The 18,151-nt window shown below is 43.8% G+C and overlaps 2 protein-coding genes across 6 annotated transcripts; one reads left to right on the top strand and one right to left on the bottom strand.

Annotated features, from left to right (window-relative positions):
* The first annotated feature begins 441 nt into the window (after positions 1-441).
* Positions 442-8,038, top strand: srpra (SRP receptor subunit alpha). Of its 2 annotated transcripts, none has more exons than XM_047593914.1 (15): positions 442-539; positions 660-797; positions 1,521-1,604; positions 1,755-1,918; positions 2,161-2,321; positions 2,416-2,578; positions 3,527-3,677; positions 3,799-3,917; positions 4,013-4,134; positions 4,221-4,307; positions 4,746-4,918; positions 5,541-5,754; positions 5,877-6,040; positions 6,487-6,585; positions 6,736-8,038. In XM_047593914.1, exons 2-15 carry the CDS (start codon positions 675-677, stop codon positions 6,862-6,864), a joined length of 1,953 nt encoding a protein of 650 aa, XP_047449870.1. In that variant the 5' UTR covers positions 442-539; positions 660-674; the 3' UTR covers positions 6,865-8,038. The 2 variants fall into 2 exon arrangements, with proteins under 2 accessions (XP_047449870.1, XP_047449869.1); XM_047593913.1 differs by having other exon boundaries at positions 459-539; positions 626-797.
* Positions 8,039-8,143: 105 nt separating this feature from the next.
* fam118b (family with sequence similarity 118 member B) lies at positions 8,144-18,138 on the bottom strand. Of its 4 annotated transcripts, none has more exons than XM_047593918.1 (8): positions 17,620-18,138; positions 16,615-16,704; positions 16,199-16,451; positions 11,555-11,782; positions 10,694-10,822; positions 10,220-10,517; positions 9,164-9,229; positions 8,144-8,873 (listed from the first exon to the last, which is right to left on the bottom strand). In XM_047593918.1, exons 2-8 carry the CDS (start codon positions 16,695-16,697, stop codon positions 8,860-8,862), a joined length of 1,071 nt encoding a protein of 356 aa, XP_047449874.1. In that variant the 5' UTR covers positions 16,698-16,704; positions 17,620-18,138; the 3' UTR covers positions 8,144-8,859. The 4 variants fall into 4 exon arrangements, with proteins under 4 accessions (XP_047449874.1, XP_047449872.1, XP_047449871.1 ...); XM_047593916.1 differs by having other exon boundaries at positions 17,637-18,137; XM_047593915.1 differs by lacking the exon at positions 17,620-18,138 and adding an exon at positions 17,243-17,599.
* Between the last annotated feature and the right edge of the window lie 13 nt (positions 18,139-18,151).

Here is an 18,151-nt window from a genome sequence, read left to right as displayed (position 1 = left end):
TATTTTTCACTGTGTACGAACAATGAAATATTGTTTCTCATCTGTGGTTTAATTGTCGGAGAGAGTTGGCTGAGAGTGTTGTTGTTTAGGGAGCGGAGACAGTCCGTTGATCATCCACTTCTCAGGGATTTGCAGCTTCCCCACAAGGCAATTAGTATGACACTAAAAACAGTCATGCTGAGAGACAAGAGGAAGTCAATATATATTTGTGTTGAACAAGTTTTTTTTTAACACGCTTTTACGTGATTACGTGGGAGGTGGATGACAAATAAAGTTACATTCACTCGATATATTTACTTCAAATTGTTACACTTAACATTTAGTTTCGTGCATAAATATGGTAATGAAACAGAAACCACAAGTCCCACAACAGGACGACCATGTGCGCATGCGCTAAAGCTAGGTAGAAAGGGGGAGGGGCTGGGGGGGTTACCGGAAGAGCGCGTCACTTCCTCATTCTGCATCTGACGTGTCGAAAACAGTTGTGGTGGTGGGCTTCACTCGTGATCGGGATTTACTGTCAGTTTAAGTATTATCCGGTAAGACTGGATTGTTTCAAGAGCAGACACGGGCATTTTAAAGATCAACCGGGCCATTCAAATATCTGTTTCACCATTTAGTTTAGTGTATGTGTGTTGTTTCGTTTTTTTAAATCTCAGGTACGCGGTGGCAAGATGCTAGATTTCTTCACCATCTTCAGCAAAGGAGGGATTGTGTTGTGGTGTTTTCAGGGAGCCGGGGTCTCCGAGTCCTTCACGGGGCCGGTCAACGCTTTGATCCGCTCTGTGATCCTCCAGGTGAGCCCCGGTAACAGTCGGCTCATATCAAGCAGCTGTCAATATGGCTGGGGAAGCTAAGGCTAAGGCTAACTGTTAGCCGACGCTAGTTTATTGCGCAACGTTTGTATAGTAAACAGTTTACTTTTTAATGTATGGAAATGCCCCAAAACGCATTGTTCTAATGTACATGATGAGGTTTAATTGTTACCAGTGATATAGTGACTTCTACGGTCAGAAGGCCCAGGCGGCTAGCTGTAGCACAGGGGCATCAAACTCATTTAGTTTGGGGGCCACACTCAGCCCAGCAATGATCTCAAGCGGGCCACATCAGTAACACAATAGCAAGAGAGCAACAAGAGAGCAAGTAAATTAGTAGAACAATATCAGAACAAGCAAATTAGTAGAATCTTTAATAAACTATCCTTAAAAAAATGAAATTTGTTAAGAAAGATGAGTACAATTTTGGCACTTTGCTGTCTGCTGTTAAGTTCTCAGTGTAAGTCTTGTGTTCTGTCCACTTCTCTCACTAAAACAGTAGACAAATTAGGGATAGCAGTTATTTTCATTAAAAAAATTGCAGATTTCTGTGTAAATTTCACAATTTGCAAGTTCATGCTGCGGGCCAGACCTGACCCTCGGGATGGGCAGCTTTTGGCCTGCGGACCTTATGTTTGACACCTGTGCTGTAGCAGAACCGTATGTTTAGTTGTTTAAGGCTTTTTTTTCTTTTTTTTTATGCAGGAGCGAAGTGGGAACAATTCGTTTACTCACGAGGCCCTGAGTCTAAAATACAAACTCGACAATGAGTTTGAGTTAATTTTCGTGGTAAGTTTTCCAGTTACACAGTGTATCAACTCAAACACATATAAAAACGTGTGAAAACTGTTAGTTGTTTTTATTATTTGCTGTGTTGCTGATGGTGATCGTAACCTTTCTTCTTTTTCCTTTTTCCCTCCCCCTCCTGTTTTTGGCCAGGTGGGTTTTCAAAAGATCCTGACGCTGACGTACGTGGACAAGTTTATAGATGACGTGCAGCTTCACTTCAGGGATCGTTATAAGAATGAGCTGGAGCAAAAGGGAGCACTGAAGCTTCTCAACAACAGCTTTGAATTTGAGAGTGACTTCAAGATGCTGCTTAGGTAAAGACAGAAAGCGTCGCCCTTCCTGTTGCCAGATTTGACTAATAAAAGAACTACAGCAACGTAGCTATTTAAATTACATTCATGTGAATTATTATCAGAGCACTTCAAAATCTGTGAGAAATAGCTGCCAATGAAGCTAAATCAAAAATGTAACTCTACCAAAACAAAGATCGTAGATGCTTCACTAACCAAGTTTTCTTTTCTTTCCTACCCATGCAACATCAAATGTTCAACAAAAGAGAGGCGGAGGAAAGCTGTAAAGCTCGAAGTCCCGCTCAGATGCGAACCTTTAAGGAGTCTGAGAAATCCCAAAAAACTGTGAAGTCAATGATTGAGACGAAGGGTGGGGACAAAGGCAAGGAACAAGGTGGCAAGAAGAATAAACATACCAAAAAGGAGGGTAAGCTCCCTTTGTTGTTGTTAAAATGCTTCCTTCAAATGGCCATTGTGACATGATTTCAGTCTCGGTGGATTCATAATATGATCTTTTCCAGCTCCTGCAGCTGAGCCTGTCAAAGGGGATCCAGGCAAGGCCTCGTCCCCCGGCCAGAAAACGGTTGAGAATGGCAACCAGGGCCTGACTCCTGATGAGATCATGCAAAAGAAGAGGGAGGATTTCTTCCGCAAGCGCATGATGGGACCTGCTGAAAAGCCCAGGTAAGGCGGCCGACATGTTTACATAGTCTCATATGTACTCCACCGTGTTTCCCCCCATCTTTTTATAATGCGGGCACATTCTGTTAAAATGACCTCAGCCAAAATGTGGCACTAATCAAAGCAGCAGTTACACTGTAGAACGCAAGCAAAATCTGAAGTGCAGTCACGGTAAATAATTTAAAAACTATTATAATAAAAAGTCGAAAGTTGAAAATATCTCTTCCAGGTCCATCTTAAACACAAGTGGAAGTAGTTTGCATTAACTAAATAAATCATACAATTAATCGCTATTAAATATTTGCATCATAGTTTAGTTAGCCACTAGTATCCAAATAATAATCAACAAAAATAATTTGAATAGGAGTACTTCATTTAATCTTTGTAATAGAAACAGATTTGCCTGAGTTCTGAGTCCGATGAAGAGCAGTGGAGGGTCCTGTTCATAACCCAGTCAATCAGCTAATATAAGTTTCTAATCACGATGTAAATGCTAGATGCCATTAGTTCCCTCTTCATGGAATGAGTACATTCTTTGTACGTTGGGGCAAACGTCAGGTGGCGAGTCGAGTTTACGGGGTAGAAACACAAACAGTGAGTCTTTCACCAATGTGGACGAAAAGATGAACAAAGCCAGAATTGATTGGGCAGCACCGTACAACATGTGGGTGCATTTCTGTCCACTTCGGTCGTTGTTTTCTATGAAAACATTCAGTTGCCAGTAAAGTTTTGTGCATGTCAAAAAAAAGTCTCATCTTTTGTGGCTCACACTAGAAAGATTTCCAATGGGTTGAAGAAATATTGTTTATTAAATAGTGTAGTAAGTCTGTAACGGTGAGTTTAAGTTATCACAACTCGGTCTGTTTTTTCCCTCGCTCTCCAGTTTTAAGGCGTGTATAGTTGCTCACTTCTGAATTGCATCATTCTGACATTTTGTCCTCCCGCTTACAGTAAGTCCCCAAAGCCTCAGAAGTCTAAGGAGAAAAAAATGCGTGTTTGGGACATGGGTGGATGCAGCGCCAAGGACCTGGACTACAGCGAAAGGAACGGAGATGGCTCCTCCTATGGCGGCGAGCAGTCACTGGAGCCACCAACGGACCTGGTGTGTACCCACTTCACCTTCAAGAGGTTTCTGGCTGAGGAGACTTCTGCATTGGTCACATTGGTAACATTACAATAAAAGATGCGATGCCAAGTACTCTGTCTTCTTGGATGTGCCTCAGGGAATGCAGCCGCTCTCCATGAAGGGAGACCTGCTCTCTGTGGACTATGAGTCTAGTGAGGAAGAGGAGATGGAGGAGGAAGACGAGGGAGTGGTTGTCACTGAAACAACCAAGACAAGGTAAAGGTTCTTTTATAGTTTTACATCTTTTTACATTCTCCTGTAATCTAAGCCGTGCTGTGGATTCATACTCGGCCTCATTTGTTTTTCCTCAGCTCCAAAAAGGGGGGTGGTTTCGGAGGAATGTTTGGGATGCTGAAGGGCCTGGTCGGCTCCAAGAGCCTGTCCCGGGAGGACATGGAGCCAGTGCTGGAGAAGATGAAGGACCACCTCATCGGTATGACGCCCCTTTCTCTCACAGCTTTCGCTCGTGCGAGGTTGGAAAGTTCCTGCCATTCACTGTCCTCCTCTCCCGTCCCGCAGCAAAGAATGTAGCGGCCGACATTGCCGCCCAGCTGTGTGACTCTGTCGCCAAAAAACTGGAGGGCAAAGTCATGGGCACATTCACCAGTAAGTGCCCATTCCCGTCTGTTTAATTAGCATCGACCTCCGCTCGCTTTCACGGATTAATGTGCTCTTGGTTTTCTCTGAGAGAAAGACTAATATGATTAGAGTAATGGATTTTCCCAAACATCGTGATCACAGCAACAGGTTGATTTTCAATACTATTTCTCCCCCAGTTTCATTTTCGCAAATGCAATTTACAGTACTGCTCACTCATACTCGACTTTTACAAAGGCACGCACAAATGTCCCACTTATTTAGAAGAAAACTGAGAATACACGTCGTAAGAAGGAAATGTTGTAGATGTTAAATTCAATTTGCCACTTACTCTGTGTTTCATTCAGTCAATGTTCATACACTATGAAGCTTGTTGTGGAGGTACAGATTCAACGCAACGTGTGCCGGCTGCTTATCGATCCCTTTTTTTTTTGTGCGTGTGTGTAGCTGTGGCCTCAACAGTGAAGCAGGCCCTGCAAGACTCACTGGTGCAGATCCTGCAACCCAAGAGACGGGTGGATATTCTGAGAGATGTCATGGAGGCGCAGAGCCAGCGCAGGCCTTTCGTCATCACGTTCTGTGGCGTCAACGGTGTCGGAAAGTCCACGAACCTGGCAAAAGTGAGTCGCCGTTGTCCGCGCGCCGCAGATTTTACCTTTCACCCTGCGCTCCCCTGAGAGTCCTGTGGTTTGCCGATCTGTTACACACAAGGCAAGAAGCTGTGAGCTGGGCTCTTTCCTGAGGGGCTCTCTTGTTTTGACAAACATGTGTCGGGCTGTTAGACTGAGCCTCTTGTTGCGTACAATATGATGCTCATTTTACCGTGACGTAGCTTAGATGATCATTTACCCACATTAGAGTTCAATAACATCTGAAAAGAACACGTTTCATGTGAGTTATATGCTTTTCTAAACAGTTCTGTCAAATATGCACTTGTCGTAACATTTTTATCTTCATTGCATCTTCAAATATCAATAGAAGTCCTGTTTTTCAAACCTGAGCAGTTTGCCTTCTTTTAGTCTTCTGCATGTGGTCGTTAACAGTCAGGTTAACGCTATTACTAACATCAGTAGTCATGAAATATTTTGAAATGCTCATTGCTGACTGGACTACTTGTTATTGTGATTATTTGTGGTACATTCGTGTAAACGTAGCCGTAGTAGGAAAGGGACGGGTGTTGGTAACACTCAGAGTCGCCGGCTGTGAGTCGGTCTGACATCTCGTCTCTCTCTCTTGTTCCAGATCTCCTTCTGGCTGATAGAGAACGGCTTCACCGTGCTGATCGCAGCCTGCGACACGTTTCGCGCCGGCGCGGTGGAGCAGCTGCGCACTCATCAGCGCCGCCTGAACTCCCTGCACCCCCCAGAGCAGCACAAGGGCCGGACGGTGGTCCAGCTCTATGAGAAGGGCTACGGGAAGGATGCGGCCGGAATCGCAATGGAGGCCATCGCCTACGGTAAAAGATGCGCTGCCCCGATAACCGATAGGATTTGCAGTCAGTGTGCCACGTCAAGGAGAGAGTAAAACACACAGCATTAAATGACCCGTGTGTCCGCCTTCTTTGTTCGATCCTCACAGCCCGCAACCAGGCCTTTGACGTGGTGCTGGTGGACACTGCTGGGCGTATGCAGGACAACGCCCCCCTGATGACAGCCCTGGCCAAACTCATTGCAGTCAACATGCCCGACCTGGTGCTGTTCGTCGGGGAGGCTCTGGTGGGCAATGAGGCCGTTGACCAGCTGGTGAGCCTCCGATCTATCTGAACGTCTTCAGACAAATTAACAAATTGCCGCTGAAGTTCTCATCTGCTGCTGGAATTTACCAGCTTAAGCTATATGGATATACATTTCATTTATTTATTCATTTATTTGAAAAGGACAGTGTACATTAATTAACATTTCTGTAAATGTGCCACTGTTAGCCAACAGCCTATTCCTTTCATATAATATATAAAGTCATTACAATAGGTCTTTAGGTTAGGGTGGGATGAGTCATTGATGGTAATGAGAAGACGCTGCAGTAAGTCACACTCCCCACCAGAGGTCAGTGTGGTTCAGTTGAGCTGCAGTGTTTTCTCCTCCTCCACAGTCTGCTCCACCTAATAGGAAGCTGGAGAGGTGGAGCCCTGTATATTCACTCCGTCCTAATCAGTTTGCGCCTGAATGAGTCCTCTCCCCTGTGTCCTCAGGTGAAGTTCAACCAGGCCCTGGCAGACCACTCCATGTCTGACAAGCCTCGGCTCATTGACGGAATCGTTCTCACCAAGTTCGACACCATCGATGACAAGGTACATTTCATACCTCGCTGTGATTCTGCCCTCTGAGATTATTTTTGGCGAGGTTAACGTTTTGCCCGCGGCCGCTTTCTGACTTATGAATAATGTGCGGCCGGAAAGCCGATAGCGCTCGTGCGTCATCCTCCCTCCTCCCGTTCGCAGGTGGGCGCTGCCATCTCCATGACTTACAGCACGGGCCAGCCCATCGTGTTCGTGGGCACGGGGCAGACGTACAACGACCTGCGCAGCCTCAACGCCCGCGCCGTCGTCAGCGCCCTGATGAAGGCTTAAAGCGGCCGCGCGCTCTGCTGTGTATTCATCGACCGCAAGGAAGCCAACGTTACCTTCGTCACGCCGTCACAAGATGCCCCAGCCCTGCTCCCCTGCGTCTCTCATGCTCCCGTTGTGCCCTCTCTGCCTTTGCCTCAAAAGAACGAACTCGCGTCACGCACAGGACCTCATCATCCCGAGTACAGGACAAGTGCAGGACATTTCGAAAAAAAACAAAATCAGCGGAGCCTCCTTTTTTTTTTCCTCATTTCGAAACCTTTGGGCCAAAATTTCGAAAGCACCTCAGATCAGCTCGAGTTCTGAGACGTCACACTCAAATGACATTTTAGCCGCCTGAATGGAGCCGTGTCATCAGTTTACCGGTCCGCGCAGTAAAGATTTGAAAAACAAATCCCCACTTGGCATTTTCTCAGTCGGTTTTCCACCCTTCGTGTTTGAAAGAGGTCAGGTCGTGGAGGCTCGCTGGATGTGACATTTCAGCAGCTGCCTGCGCCTGAGGGAAGCTTAGTGACCATAGTGCCTATCAGTCTCCGGTGTTCGTAGCTGACCCCCCCCCCCCCCCCCCCCCCCCCCCCACCACACACACACGGATGACCAGCCGGTCTCCGCGCAGTTAGAAACTTCTCCTCCGAGACCGTCGGAGGAAGCGGTTTACAGTTCTTCGTGGAGCAATTATCAGGTTAGAAGATGATGCACTCTTGTCAGTAGAGAATAGACCAGGCTCAGTCAGAGCTGATCCTCAGTAAAAACAGGTCAGGACATCATTACCTCCTCAACACACTGACCACTGGGCTGCTTTCAGATCGGCTCCTCTCTGAAAGTCGTCTCCCGGTGCTCTCACCCCACCAAACGCATTCTACTCATTGCCATCGCAAAGTGGACACTTGTGATTTTCAGTTGATAGCTGACGGGAAAAGTTGAAAGATGTTGTCATTTGTTTTAGTTCGTGGGGGTCCGCGGATGCCAGACACTTTATAAGTGGTCGAAGTTCTGTGGCTCTTTTTTAATTTATTTTTTCCCCTCTGATTTATTCTTCATAAGAGGTAATTAAAGTCTTAAATATCTCTTGCCCCCTTGGCATCGTGTTGCAGTATGAGAGAATCAAGAGTTATACAGAAGATTTGAGCTAATTTATGAGAATGTTAACATTTCTAAATAAAGCTGCTATACGCTACGACGGCCTGTGAAGCGGATCTCGTTCTGTCGTCGCTGCGGAGGCGCGTGATCCGCGTCCACGTTACACTCGTGTTACGGTCGGCAGACATGCGACAGGGACACATGGGATACCAAAAGCTTTATTTTGAAAATAGCACTTATAAATACTAAATCGGAGAACACATGCAAGTATTAAAAATACAAAAAAAAAAAGGCTTACAAAGAACATGTTTATTTTCAGCACAGGAGTGGCAAAGAGGTCGCTACCGGCAGAGAACTGCTCCGCTATGAAAACATACTTTTCTGAACAGAATCATAACACTGACAGATTTACCATCTATGTCGTGATAAATTATTCCCAGCCTGTAGTGGTGGGATGAGGTTTCCTTTGCCTAGTTGCACAGCTGAGGATGGCCCGTTCGATCCTTCAACACACAACTGTTTTCAGTTAAGAGCATGTGATGTGCGTTATAGCTAAAGCCCAGGAGCGTCTCCGCTCAGGGCGGTTAGGTCAAAGTGATGCAGTTTATTTAGCTGCATCCTTATTTACAGTACGTCTGAATCCAAACAGCGCTGTCAGCGTCGCTCAGTGGATCCAGAACTATCTTCGCGGTCCAGCTGATGTACGAACATTCTGTCATCTGCTTACCTGAGACTGGCAGATAAACGAACTGAAGGGAACAAATAAAAGTAGCATCTGACAAACACTGACAGCTTTTAGCTCTCCCGTGGATTCTTAAATGCTTTCATTACAATCAGACTTGATTATAACACAGAGTAGACGGTCTCTCTGTGGAGCTGTGGGGGAAGTGACTGATAGTCATTCCGACTGTGTGCCTGTCAAGAATGATAGTCTGGGGCAAAAAGAAAAGGAAGGACTTAAGTGAACAGTTGGCAAACAAGAAGTATCAACTGAAACATTGCCACTGACAATATTAATACTGTAAAGACAGTCCTATCTTTGTGTAAAGGAATATCAGCAGCTCTTTTGTCACTGAAATCCAAAGAACAGGCTTGGATTTTGTTTAATCTACCAGCATGCAGTGAGAAAACAAGAGTCTTGGAAAGGGGCATTGCATTACGCTGAGAACGTCTCTCACAAGTGGCCACTGCTTGAAGTCAAAGAGAAACATTCAGTCCTAACCTTGAAGGAGGCTTTTCTGTGTGCTAAAGCCATTCTGCTCTTCCTCTTCGTTTTGTGAGGGAGATCCTGTGGGTGAAGGTAAAAAAACAAAACAGTTTTAAAAGGGTTCTACATTTTTAATCCAAACTGCTTTCATTAGAAAGAGAAAGTATGTTAAGCAGATCTGCCAAATGAAATGTAAGAATATTACACATTTTCAGGTGAGACCCCGACGAAAGCCTAGTGTGAAACCAGGAGGATTGACTGCAGAATGACACGGTTTTAGTCCATCTCCATACTAGTTGTAATGATTCAACTCTGGTCCTGCCGTGTTATAAGGTATCCATCAGACTGAAATATGTGTGTTTAATACTGAAAATACTTCTAAATAACATCAAAACACCCCCATGACAAACACACTAAAAGGGTTTAAATGCCAGCTGTAATGTTGCCTCACATCACTTGTGCCTCCAACAAAACGTTTCCCTTATAAAAACAAACAGCCAATTACATTCAGCATCTACAACAGGAGGGAAGAAGGAACCCTTCCACCAGCAGGTGGCAGTAGTGTGTATTCTTCAGCAAGGGGGAAAACTTCAAAGAGCTTTAAACCCCTGAACAGGCAGATATTCAGATAAGATGAAGATGAAAAAAGAAAAGAGCATTCTGTGTGTGCCCTGGTGTCTTCATTACTTTCATCACTTGTCAGGTTCAATAACAGACAAATCCTCTCTCTCTCTCTCTCCCTCCACCTCTGATTCAACATGTTCAGTTGGCTGAAAAGTTGCAGAGATCTGACTTGTGCCAACAACCACTAGAGCCTTCACAGGGCTACTCCGGAGCTCGAGGAATGTACATCTAACTGCAAATCCAGTTCCCTCGGATTTGGCTTTGCTTTTTAGATATTCAAGACCCCCTCGTTGTACATGCTCATCAGTGTCAATCCTGCTTCTTTCCTGTCTTTACTTCACATCACAACAGTCATCATGGATAAAACTGGAGTCCCTCATTAACACTTAGTGGCCATGCAGAGTACGGTACAACGTGAATCATCACAGTAACATGAAAGGGCCTTACCCCAGCCATTGGTGGACACATCCCGGTTGCAGATCTCGTTGGCCAGCCTCTCAAAGTACTCAGGCAGGTCGGCGTACTCGTCTCCATAGGAGATGACCTTGATGCCCTTGTCCAGCATGTTGTCACGCAGCTTCTTGAACTCACCCACGTCCTCTCGCCGCACCAGCATGAAGTGTTCCAGGTCCGACTTGTGTTTGACTGCCTCCAGGAACAAAGCTTGGAAGGTCGTGTCGTCCACTGTGCGCCCGCAGCCGAGGAACACGAAGGATTTGGTCTCGTAGAGCTTTTGAATCTCTCGCTGTTCAAACGACCGACAGTATGGATCACTGAACCAAACAACAGCCTATCAAATACATCTAAGCTGCAGAGGCAATTTGGAAGTCTTTTCAAAGTGGTATCCTAACATGCTGCATTCTTTATAAATGTAAACAGCATATATATACTAACTTAGGAGTGGACAACATTAGCACTCACCATAACCTCAGTGTTCCTTAGTACGTTCTGATAGCCAGCAGGGTGCAGCACGATACCACTGGGGTTAGTGTAAACACCGTGAATATGCAGCACACTTAACCTCCGTTTCTCCTGAGCCCACTCCAACACCTACACACACACACACACACACTTACTACACTTACTTAACAGTTCATTGCACAAAATCCTGTTCTGGCTGGGAAGGGCATAAAATCAGTGAACAGCAGTGAGAGGATATTAGCCCTGATGGAGAGGAGGCATAAATACCAGGACTGAGGGGCAAAGCAACAGGGACTCTCAGAAAACTCAAATCAATTCTCGCAAATTTATCTTCTATTTAACAAGCCGTGTTTAAATTGACTAAGGCGTAAATTAAATAGCTGGACAAGTGAGAGCTTTTCTGCAGTAAATTAAACTTAGGTGTACCAGGAAAAAACACACGCTTCCTCTTCAGGCCAGTCCAAACCAAAAGCAAATATTGTTCAATCTATAAAATCTGACACCAGATGAGCAACAGCTGGAACTTTGCCTTTCTTCCACACATCAGCTGAAAGTAATATCTGTTTTTTTTCTACAAAATCAGCAAACAATGAACCTCACTGAGAGGCAATGTCTCAAAAATAACTGAAATTCCCCTGTGGTGTTCTCGTGTGGACAAAGCTCAAATTAATTTTCATTTCAGCTCATACGTAAAATCAAAACTGAACTCAAAATGATCCAGCTACAGTTTGAGTATAACATAAAATATTCATTTTAGCAAAGGCTTAAATGAACTTTGCACCGGTTTGAAAACAAGCTGACGGCCTGTATTGTGGCAGGAAAGATCAATCAGTCTCACAGCACAATCCAAGCACTGTTTACCTTTTTCTCATCCGTCAGGTCCAAAGACTCCAGTTTGGTGCCCTGGTGGGCTGCATAGATCTCCAACAGGTTGTCGAAGTTTGTAGTGAGGACCAGTGCGCCGCTCTCCATTAACTGCAGCACGGACCGCAGGAGATGTTTCCCAGCATGCTCCATCTTACACTCCAAGTCATCAAACACTTCGTATAGACAGTCTTTGAAGAAGGTGGATCGCACGTTGCCTGTTCTCTGTAAACCAAAAACAAAACATGAGCATAGAACATAGACAGAGTCTAGACAGAGTCAGATCTAGACAAACTATGGTCTGAAAATACTTCAGACAATACTTCAATAATTTAAAAGTTACACAATAGTGTTTTTAGATGACAGTGATTCAAGACAAAGGTCTCATTACTGAGATAATCAACTGTCACCTGAGCAATTTTGAATTACTCCTGAACCGACAGCATTCAGCTGTTCAGCTTTCACTGAATATGGCATATTTGACTTGTCTGAACAGGAAAGAAGAGTCTGATAGCTGTAGGAATAAAAGGTATGCTTTCACAAACCCACAACAAACAGCCTTTTAACAGGCTTCACTTATGATAACATGTGACGTGAGCACGTGTGCATCAAGGGCGAACTCTCACTCAGCAGTCGCTCTGCACCCGAGCACGCGTTCCCCCTGAAGTCTGATTCTATGGCTAGTGTGAGAACAACCTTACTGTGCCGGAGTATGATACGCTTCCCTGGCACGTTACAGATAGAAGAGGTGTGCTTTGGCACTGTACACTTTGTCATGCATGCACACAAGTGCTGGTATAAGAATGCATAAAGCAAGCGACCATCCCCTCAATTTACAATTAGAAAACCTGTATTTGTCCTGCAATGGGGAAGTTGTAGTTTGCAACAGCACACAAAGGTGCAGAAAAATAATATGAGTAAAGAGTGGACTGTATAAAAGACAAATAATAAAAGAAAATAGAATAAACAATATACCAGTATTGCATACATACAAAAAAAAATAGCATTGCACAGATGATTATAGTGGATATTGCACAGAGTTGTACACAGCACATAGTAAGTAGTGAATGGTGAAAGTGTTGAAACCATGAGGTGATGTGTCGGTGTCGGACATGTGTATGTTGCACACAATATGCACATGCCTCTAACACATCACGTTGACATACATGTCAACTCACATTACCCTGAACCTCCGACACCTCACGTTCACATGTGTATCAATGTGTATCAACGATGTCATCATCACATCCCACAACACGGCTTGGTTTGGGGTAATGTAAGTGTGGGACAGCAGGGGACAGTTGTCTCATACCATGCTTCAGCAACTACCCCTAGTGTGACACCTGGTCCTGGTATAAGTGTCTTCACTCTGAGCTTAGATGAAAATTAGAAAGCTTAAATTAAGGCCGCTGTGAAGAGCAGTTTCTTCTTAGAAATAGACATAAACGTACCCGCAGTTTCTTTCACCTCCAGGTGTATCGAGAAGGAACAGGTGCCTAGTTTCTATACCTACATTAATAGCTTAGTACTCCAGGACTGTCATATAACAACAATAGGTCAGAATGTTCAACATTTTTGTTTCAACAAACAACAACAATTCCAATTTAACTTGTATTTTAAGCAGGGCAGAGACTGTGTGTCATCTGTTTAAAAAGAACTTTATTTACTATTGGATCAACTACCCTCTATGATCCTGTCTCTAGCAAGTAGACTCCACCTGAGTCTACTAAGAGATTATAGGCTGTGACTACATGGTCTAAATCTCTTCCTTACCTGGCAGGGCCTGTTGTAATAAAAAGAAAAAAGGAGTCGGGCAGCTAAGAATAGCAAAGGGTATCGTAGAGATGCAGTGACCAAGGTGATCTTAGCACAAGGAAATGCCCCGCTAGCTTCCACAGATTACAGCTCTAATGGGCTAAACAGCAGGAGTCCTTTCCACAGGAAGAAGCTAATTATCCACATCTAGCGTCTACAGCACCCATCCTGATCACTGTGTCCTTGGATTGTCTCAGGACTTATGTAATAACCAACTGAAGCACAAGTAAACAACTCCCTTTCTGAATATTCATCCTGAACTAACAATTACTTTATATAGATAAAAACACTTCAGTTTACAATGGAAATGAGCTTGGAGTAATGTAGTTTCAATGTGAAGTAAGGCCTTACAATCACATAGTAGTTGGGTAGTCACTTTAATTTCACTTTCTACTGTACATGTAGCAGCCTACATTGGTTAGAAGTACTGAAAACTGTGTTTAGTGAACTGGAGTCAGGTTACAGGTGGTATTTTATTCGATGTATGTTCCTCTTGTTCCTGTTGTTTAGTATCCACTTCTGCCAAACTGAAAATACATTAAATTCGACCTCCAGGTTAATAAAAGAAACAGAACCCAACCCATCATGTACCTTGTAGTGTGGATGTTATTTCCTATTGCAAATAAGGGTACGTGATATTTAATTAATAATCAAAAGTATAAGGTTATTTTTAGCAGAAATTGAAGATGAAACTTCTCAGATTATGACCAAAATTATGATCAACTGATAAAAATTAAAATGGATTGAGAAACCGAAACAGTCAGCAATTACCCTTGTTGTTGCCAAGGCTGAAGGTGTGACAGGATTTATGCAAAAAAAAACAAAAAAAAACAACAACTTCAGATTACCCTCATTTCTTCTACTCTACCTCATTTAAGACACAAAGCTGTGAAAGTGGGTTAAACTTTCTCAGTCCACTGTTGCTGGAATTAACTGAACAGACGGCAATTCTCTCACATCTCTAGACATTCGGACAAATTAGCATTACTAGGGCAGTTCAACATCATAAAGAGGGCCCCAGACTAATGAAGCAAGGACAACACAGTTATGAGTGAGTAAGGTGAATTTAGTTTTAAACTGACCTAATTATGACTCATACCTGGAGAAACTCCTTTTATCTTGAGCCTGAAGGCAGTAAAGCAAACAAGTAAGAATATCTGCATATGGATTTTTGTGAATGGAGCGAAGACACTCTCGTTGTCTCCAATTTATTGTATGCTTTGGCGTTGTTTTACATTTGCCTGAATGGTAAATCAAGGTTGGGGGTGGGTGGGTGGGGGGCAGCTGGTTCACATTATTCCATGCTTGTTTATTTTCCTGAGCACGCTGGTCCTGCTGTGCCTGTAGCCAGTGTGCGAGGGCTGCACGACTGTGGATTGAAATAAACACGATGGATAAAGCCATAAAAGCGCTGTTTGTTCCCTTTGTTACGACAGGCTGGGGGCTGAAACAAAGCGTGTTTTATCAATGTCAAAGGTGCGATGAGACATGACTAACACAGGAGGCAAACGGTATTAAGACTCCCATCTGCCAACCCTGCTCCAGACTAGACTGGTTCAATAAGAAGAGAACCGAATGACATGCAAATACAAAAAAGCAGAAGTTAATGAGTTCTCACAAATTTGCAACTTCACTGTTACATCTGTATTTACAGAGCCTCCGAAAGACTGTAAATATTTTCTGTGTAAAGATATTATGGCTATGTGGTTGAGTGGCTAACATTTCTAGCAGCTTATTTTTAGGTGGTATTAACCACCTAAAACCACTTGGTCTTACCCTATTGATGCTACCGTCAGCAAAAAGCACAATTCTTTGGGATTATCTTTAAATCACAGAGAGCCTTCACTGGTGAGAACATGACTCACGAGATTTTATCAGGATATGAGCTGAAAACTCTGTTTAGTCTTTCTCCCACACTTTCTTTTGTCCTATGGTAAACGGGCTATTACTGAGGCTTTGAGGAGACATCATGAATTCCTGCTACATTAGAAAATATCTTTACGAAAATAATACAAATAGACTGCAGTTATGACATTGTGCTGTGGCATGAAGTATTCAGATGGAACCTTAACTGCGACAGCAAATTAACGAGATGTCCACTTAACTCACTGAGGGTCCTGTCTCTTGTATTAACCAAGAAGTCCCATAAGTTCAACTTTATATATTTTAATTTCTGCAGAAGTTATTACTGGCATTAACAACAGGGACAAAGCACAAAAACTAAACAAACTAAAAAAAAACAAAAAAAAAAACTTGTCACTATTTCAGCCTACATTGGTTGAAAGTTTTCAGAAGTTCTTGATGCAGTTAAAAGGTAAAACTGAAAAAGTGTCCAGACTATCAAGAACAAAATAAAACCCAGGTGGGTGTGTGTGCATTGCTCATCGCGGGCAAAAAGCAGGTTAAAATAAATACCAAAAAGAAAACAAAAACTAGTGCGGTTCAGCTCGCCTGCCTTCATCTCTGTTTGTTTAAGACCACTGAAGAATGTGCTGGGATTTTTTTTAAACACGAATGAATGACAAGCAAAAACACATAGTACGTGTGAATAATTTCCCTAAACTGACTAAAAGATCTGATTGCATTCACCAAAATGTATTTTTAAAACCCCACATATAAGGCGCCATATGTGTGGGGCCCTTACCTGCCATTACCTAAGGCTTTGATATCTTAATATCTTATGTCAATCACTGGAAGTCGAAAACTAAATGTTCTGGCTGAGGCGAGGACAGCGAGCTCAGCTGGCTGTCTTTCCAACATGTGTTTGTACATGTGCGACAGGGTGGAGCTGAGAAGAGAAGGGAAAAAAGGCTGAGCAAGACTTACCGGGGAAAGTTTCTGAATGAGGTCATGGGCCACATGCACCAAATTCTTATCTTCCTGCATGTGCTTCTGGAAACGCCGACTCTCCTCCTCTTCCAGGAGGTCAAAGTCGTTGGCTGCATCCAGCAGGGCCTGGATGAGACCTTTCCAGGACCGGAGGGCAGGGACCTGAGGGGCCACTGCAGAGCTCACGCCCGTGCCGATGACCAGGACCAGCTCGGGGGCTCGCTTCGTCTTCAAGCTGGGCAGCAGTTTCCTTTGGGGCAGGCAGAGGCTGAGTAAAAGTTCTAAAGATGGCGTTTCAACACCAACGCCATGAAAGTTAAACTATTTCTGAGCACACCAGAGACTAAAACCCACCTTTATGTATCACAACGAATGAGTTAAGGACATAGTGTGCAGCTGGATCCAGCGCTTACCTGGGCTTTTTAGCATTTGAGTCTGCATCCTGAGAATCAGCTGCAGGTCTCTTCTCAGTTTTCACCGCTACAACGGAGGCCATTCAGCTCCTGTGACAGAGACATTACCAACCACGTGTTGTTGTTTTTCCTGCAAGGGCTCGACGTGTTAAAGTTAAACGATGACTAGTTAAGCAAACACCACGAACTGTTCTGCATGCTGAAAGGCTGCCACACGCATCTGTTTGCATAACATATCAGGGCAGAAGACAGTGTCATCCAAATCAAACGTGCTTCTTTTCCTCCGAGGGAACAAGGAACAGGACGTGATTCGTATACTTGTTCCCGGCAACACACTTTACCTGAGATAAGACATGCCGTTGGCTGCTCAAATCATACAAACAACAGTGAAGTTACTGAAAAGGAAAACCGACTAAGTGACATTCTCTATTTTCTTTTTCTATAACAATATAGTAGTTTACTTGAGCGCTACTAGGGTCGACTTCAAGTACTGTATTCATAACAGCACTGATTTACGAAGACAAAGGAAGTAACACTGGACACAACAGATAAAGCCCTACCAGGTGTGTGACGCTATAAAATAAGGTACCGTTTATACACCACGTAGACCTGTTACCATCTTACTTACCCTGGCACAGGTAAGGTAACGTCCAGTGTTGGTTTCTGGTAAAGGGGAAAGTTAACTCGAGGCAGGTTGAACAGCTTGAAACTCGCCGTCGGTTCAAGGCTTTTGGTGGTATTAAAGCTAATAAGCGTTATTCCACGGCGTACATGGACATGTAAACCGTTACCGAGTAACCGAATAATGACGGAACTAGACCAACGCTAACTAACTTAACGACCAACGTTAGCTTTTTCTTTACGCTACGTTGCTACCTCTGCAGTCGTTAAAAGCTTTTGTTTGAACTGTCATTCTGATGGAAGAGTAATCACAGCGGTAAATATCGGTTGTTTATAATCCCGTTTAGTTAAAAAAAAAATGAATAAAAAATGCTGTATTTGTACCGAGTACTTTTACACACCAGAGACGCTGTCGACGTGCTCTCGCCGCTGTTCTACTCAAACATTACCGTCTATGTTTAAGTTTAGTGGAGCCCTTGAAGTCGCCGCCTGCAGTGATGTGAGCCGGGTCTCGTGATGCCTTCCCGTGCTGTACGAAAAAATCTGAACAGCTTCCGGCAGAACGAGCTTTGCTTGCAGCCCGGTGAAACAGTCGACAGATACATATAACCACATCAGCCACTGCCGATATTCATTGAAACATAAGAAAACTAACATTTGCTAAAAATAAGGAAATCAGTTACAGACTTACGTCAAAATCAAGCTCGTTTTAACACCCAAAATCCCCCGGTGACGCTGAAAGTGAGGTGGATTTACGTTTCCACAATGATGTACATATAGTTGTCGATTTCGCAATATATCAATCATGTTTTTACTTCTACTCAATTTTTGCTACAAAACAAAAAGACAATTTAAAAGGAGGAAGGGGGGATTTACAGAGAGCATTTGAATGCAGCCGAGCCCTGACCCTTATGAC

Source organism: Mugil cephalus, chromosome 9 (assembly GCF_022458985.1).
Source record: "Mugil cephalus isolate CIBA_MC_2020 chromosome 9, CIBA_Mcephalus_1.1, whole genome shotgun sequence".
Classification (NCBI taxonomy): domain Eukaryota; kingdom Metazoa; phylum Chordata; class Actinopteri; order Mugiliformes; family Mugilidae; genus Mugil; species Mugil cephalus.
This window is presented reverse-complemented; position numbering and strand designations above follow the sequence as displayed.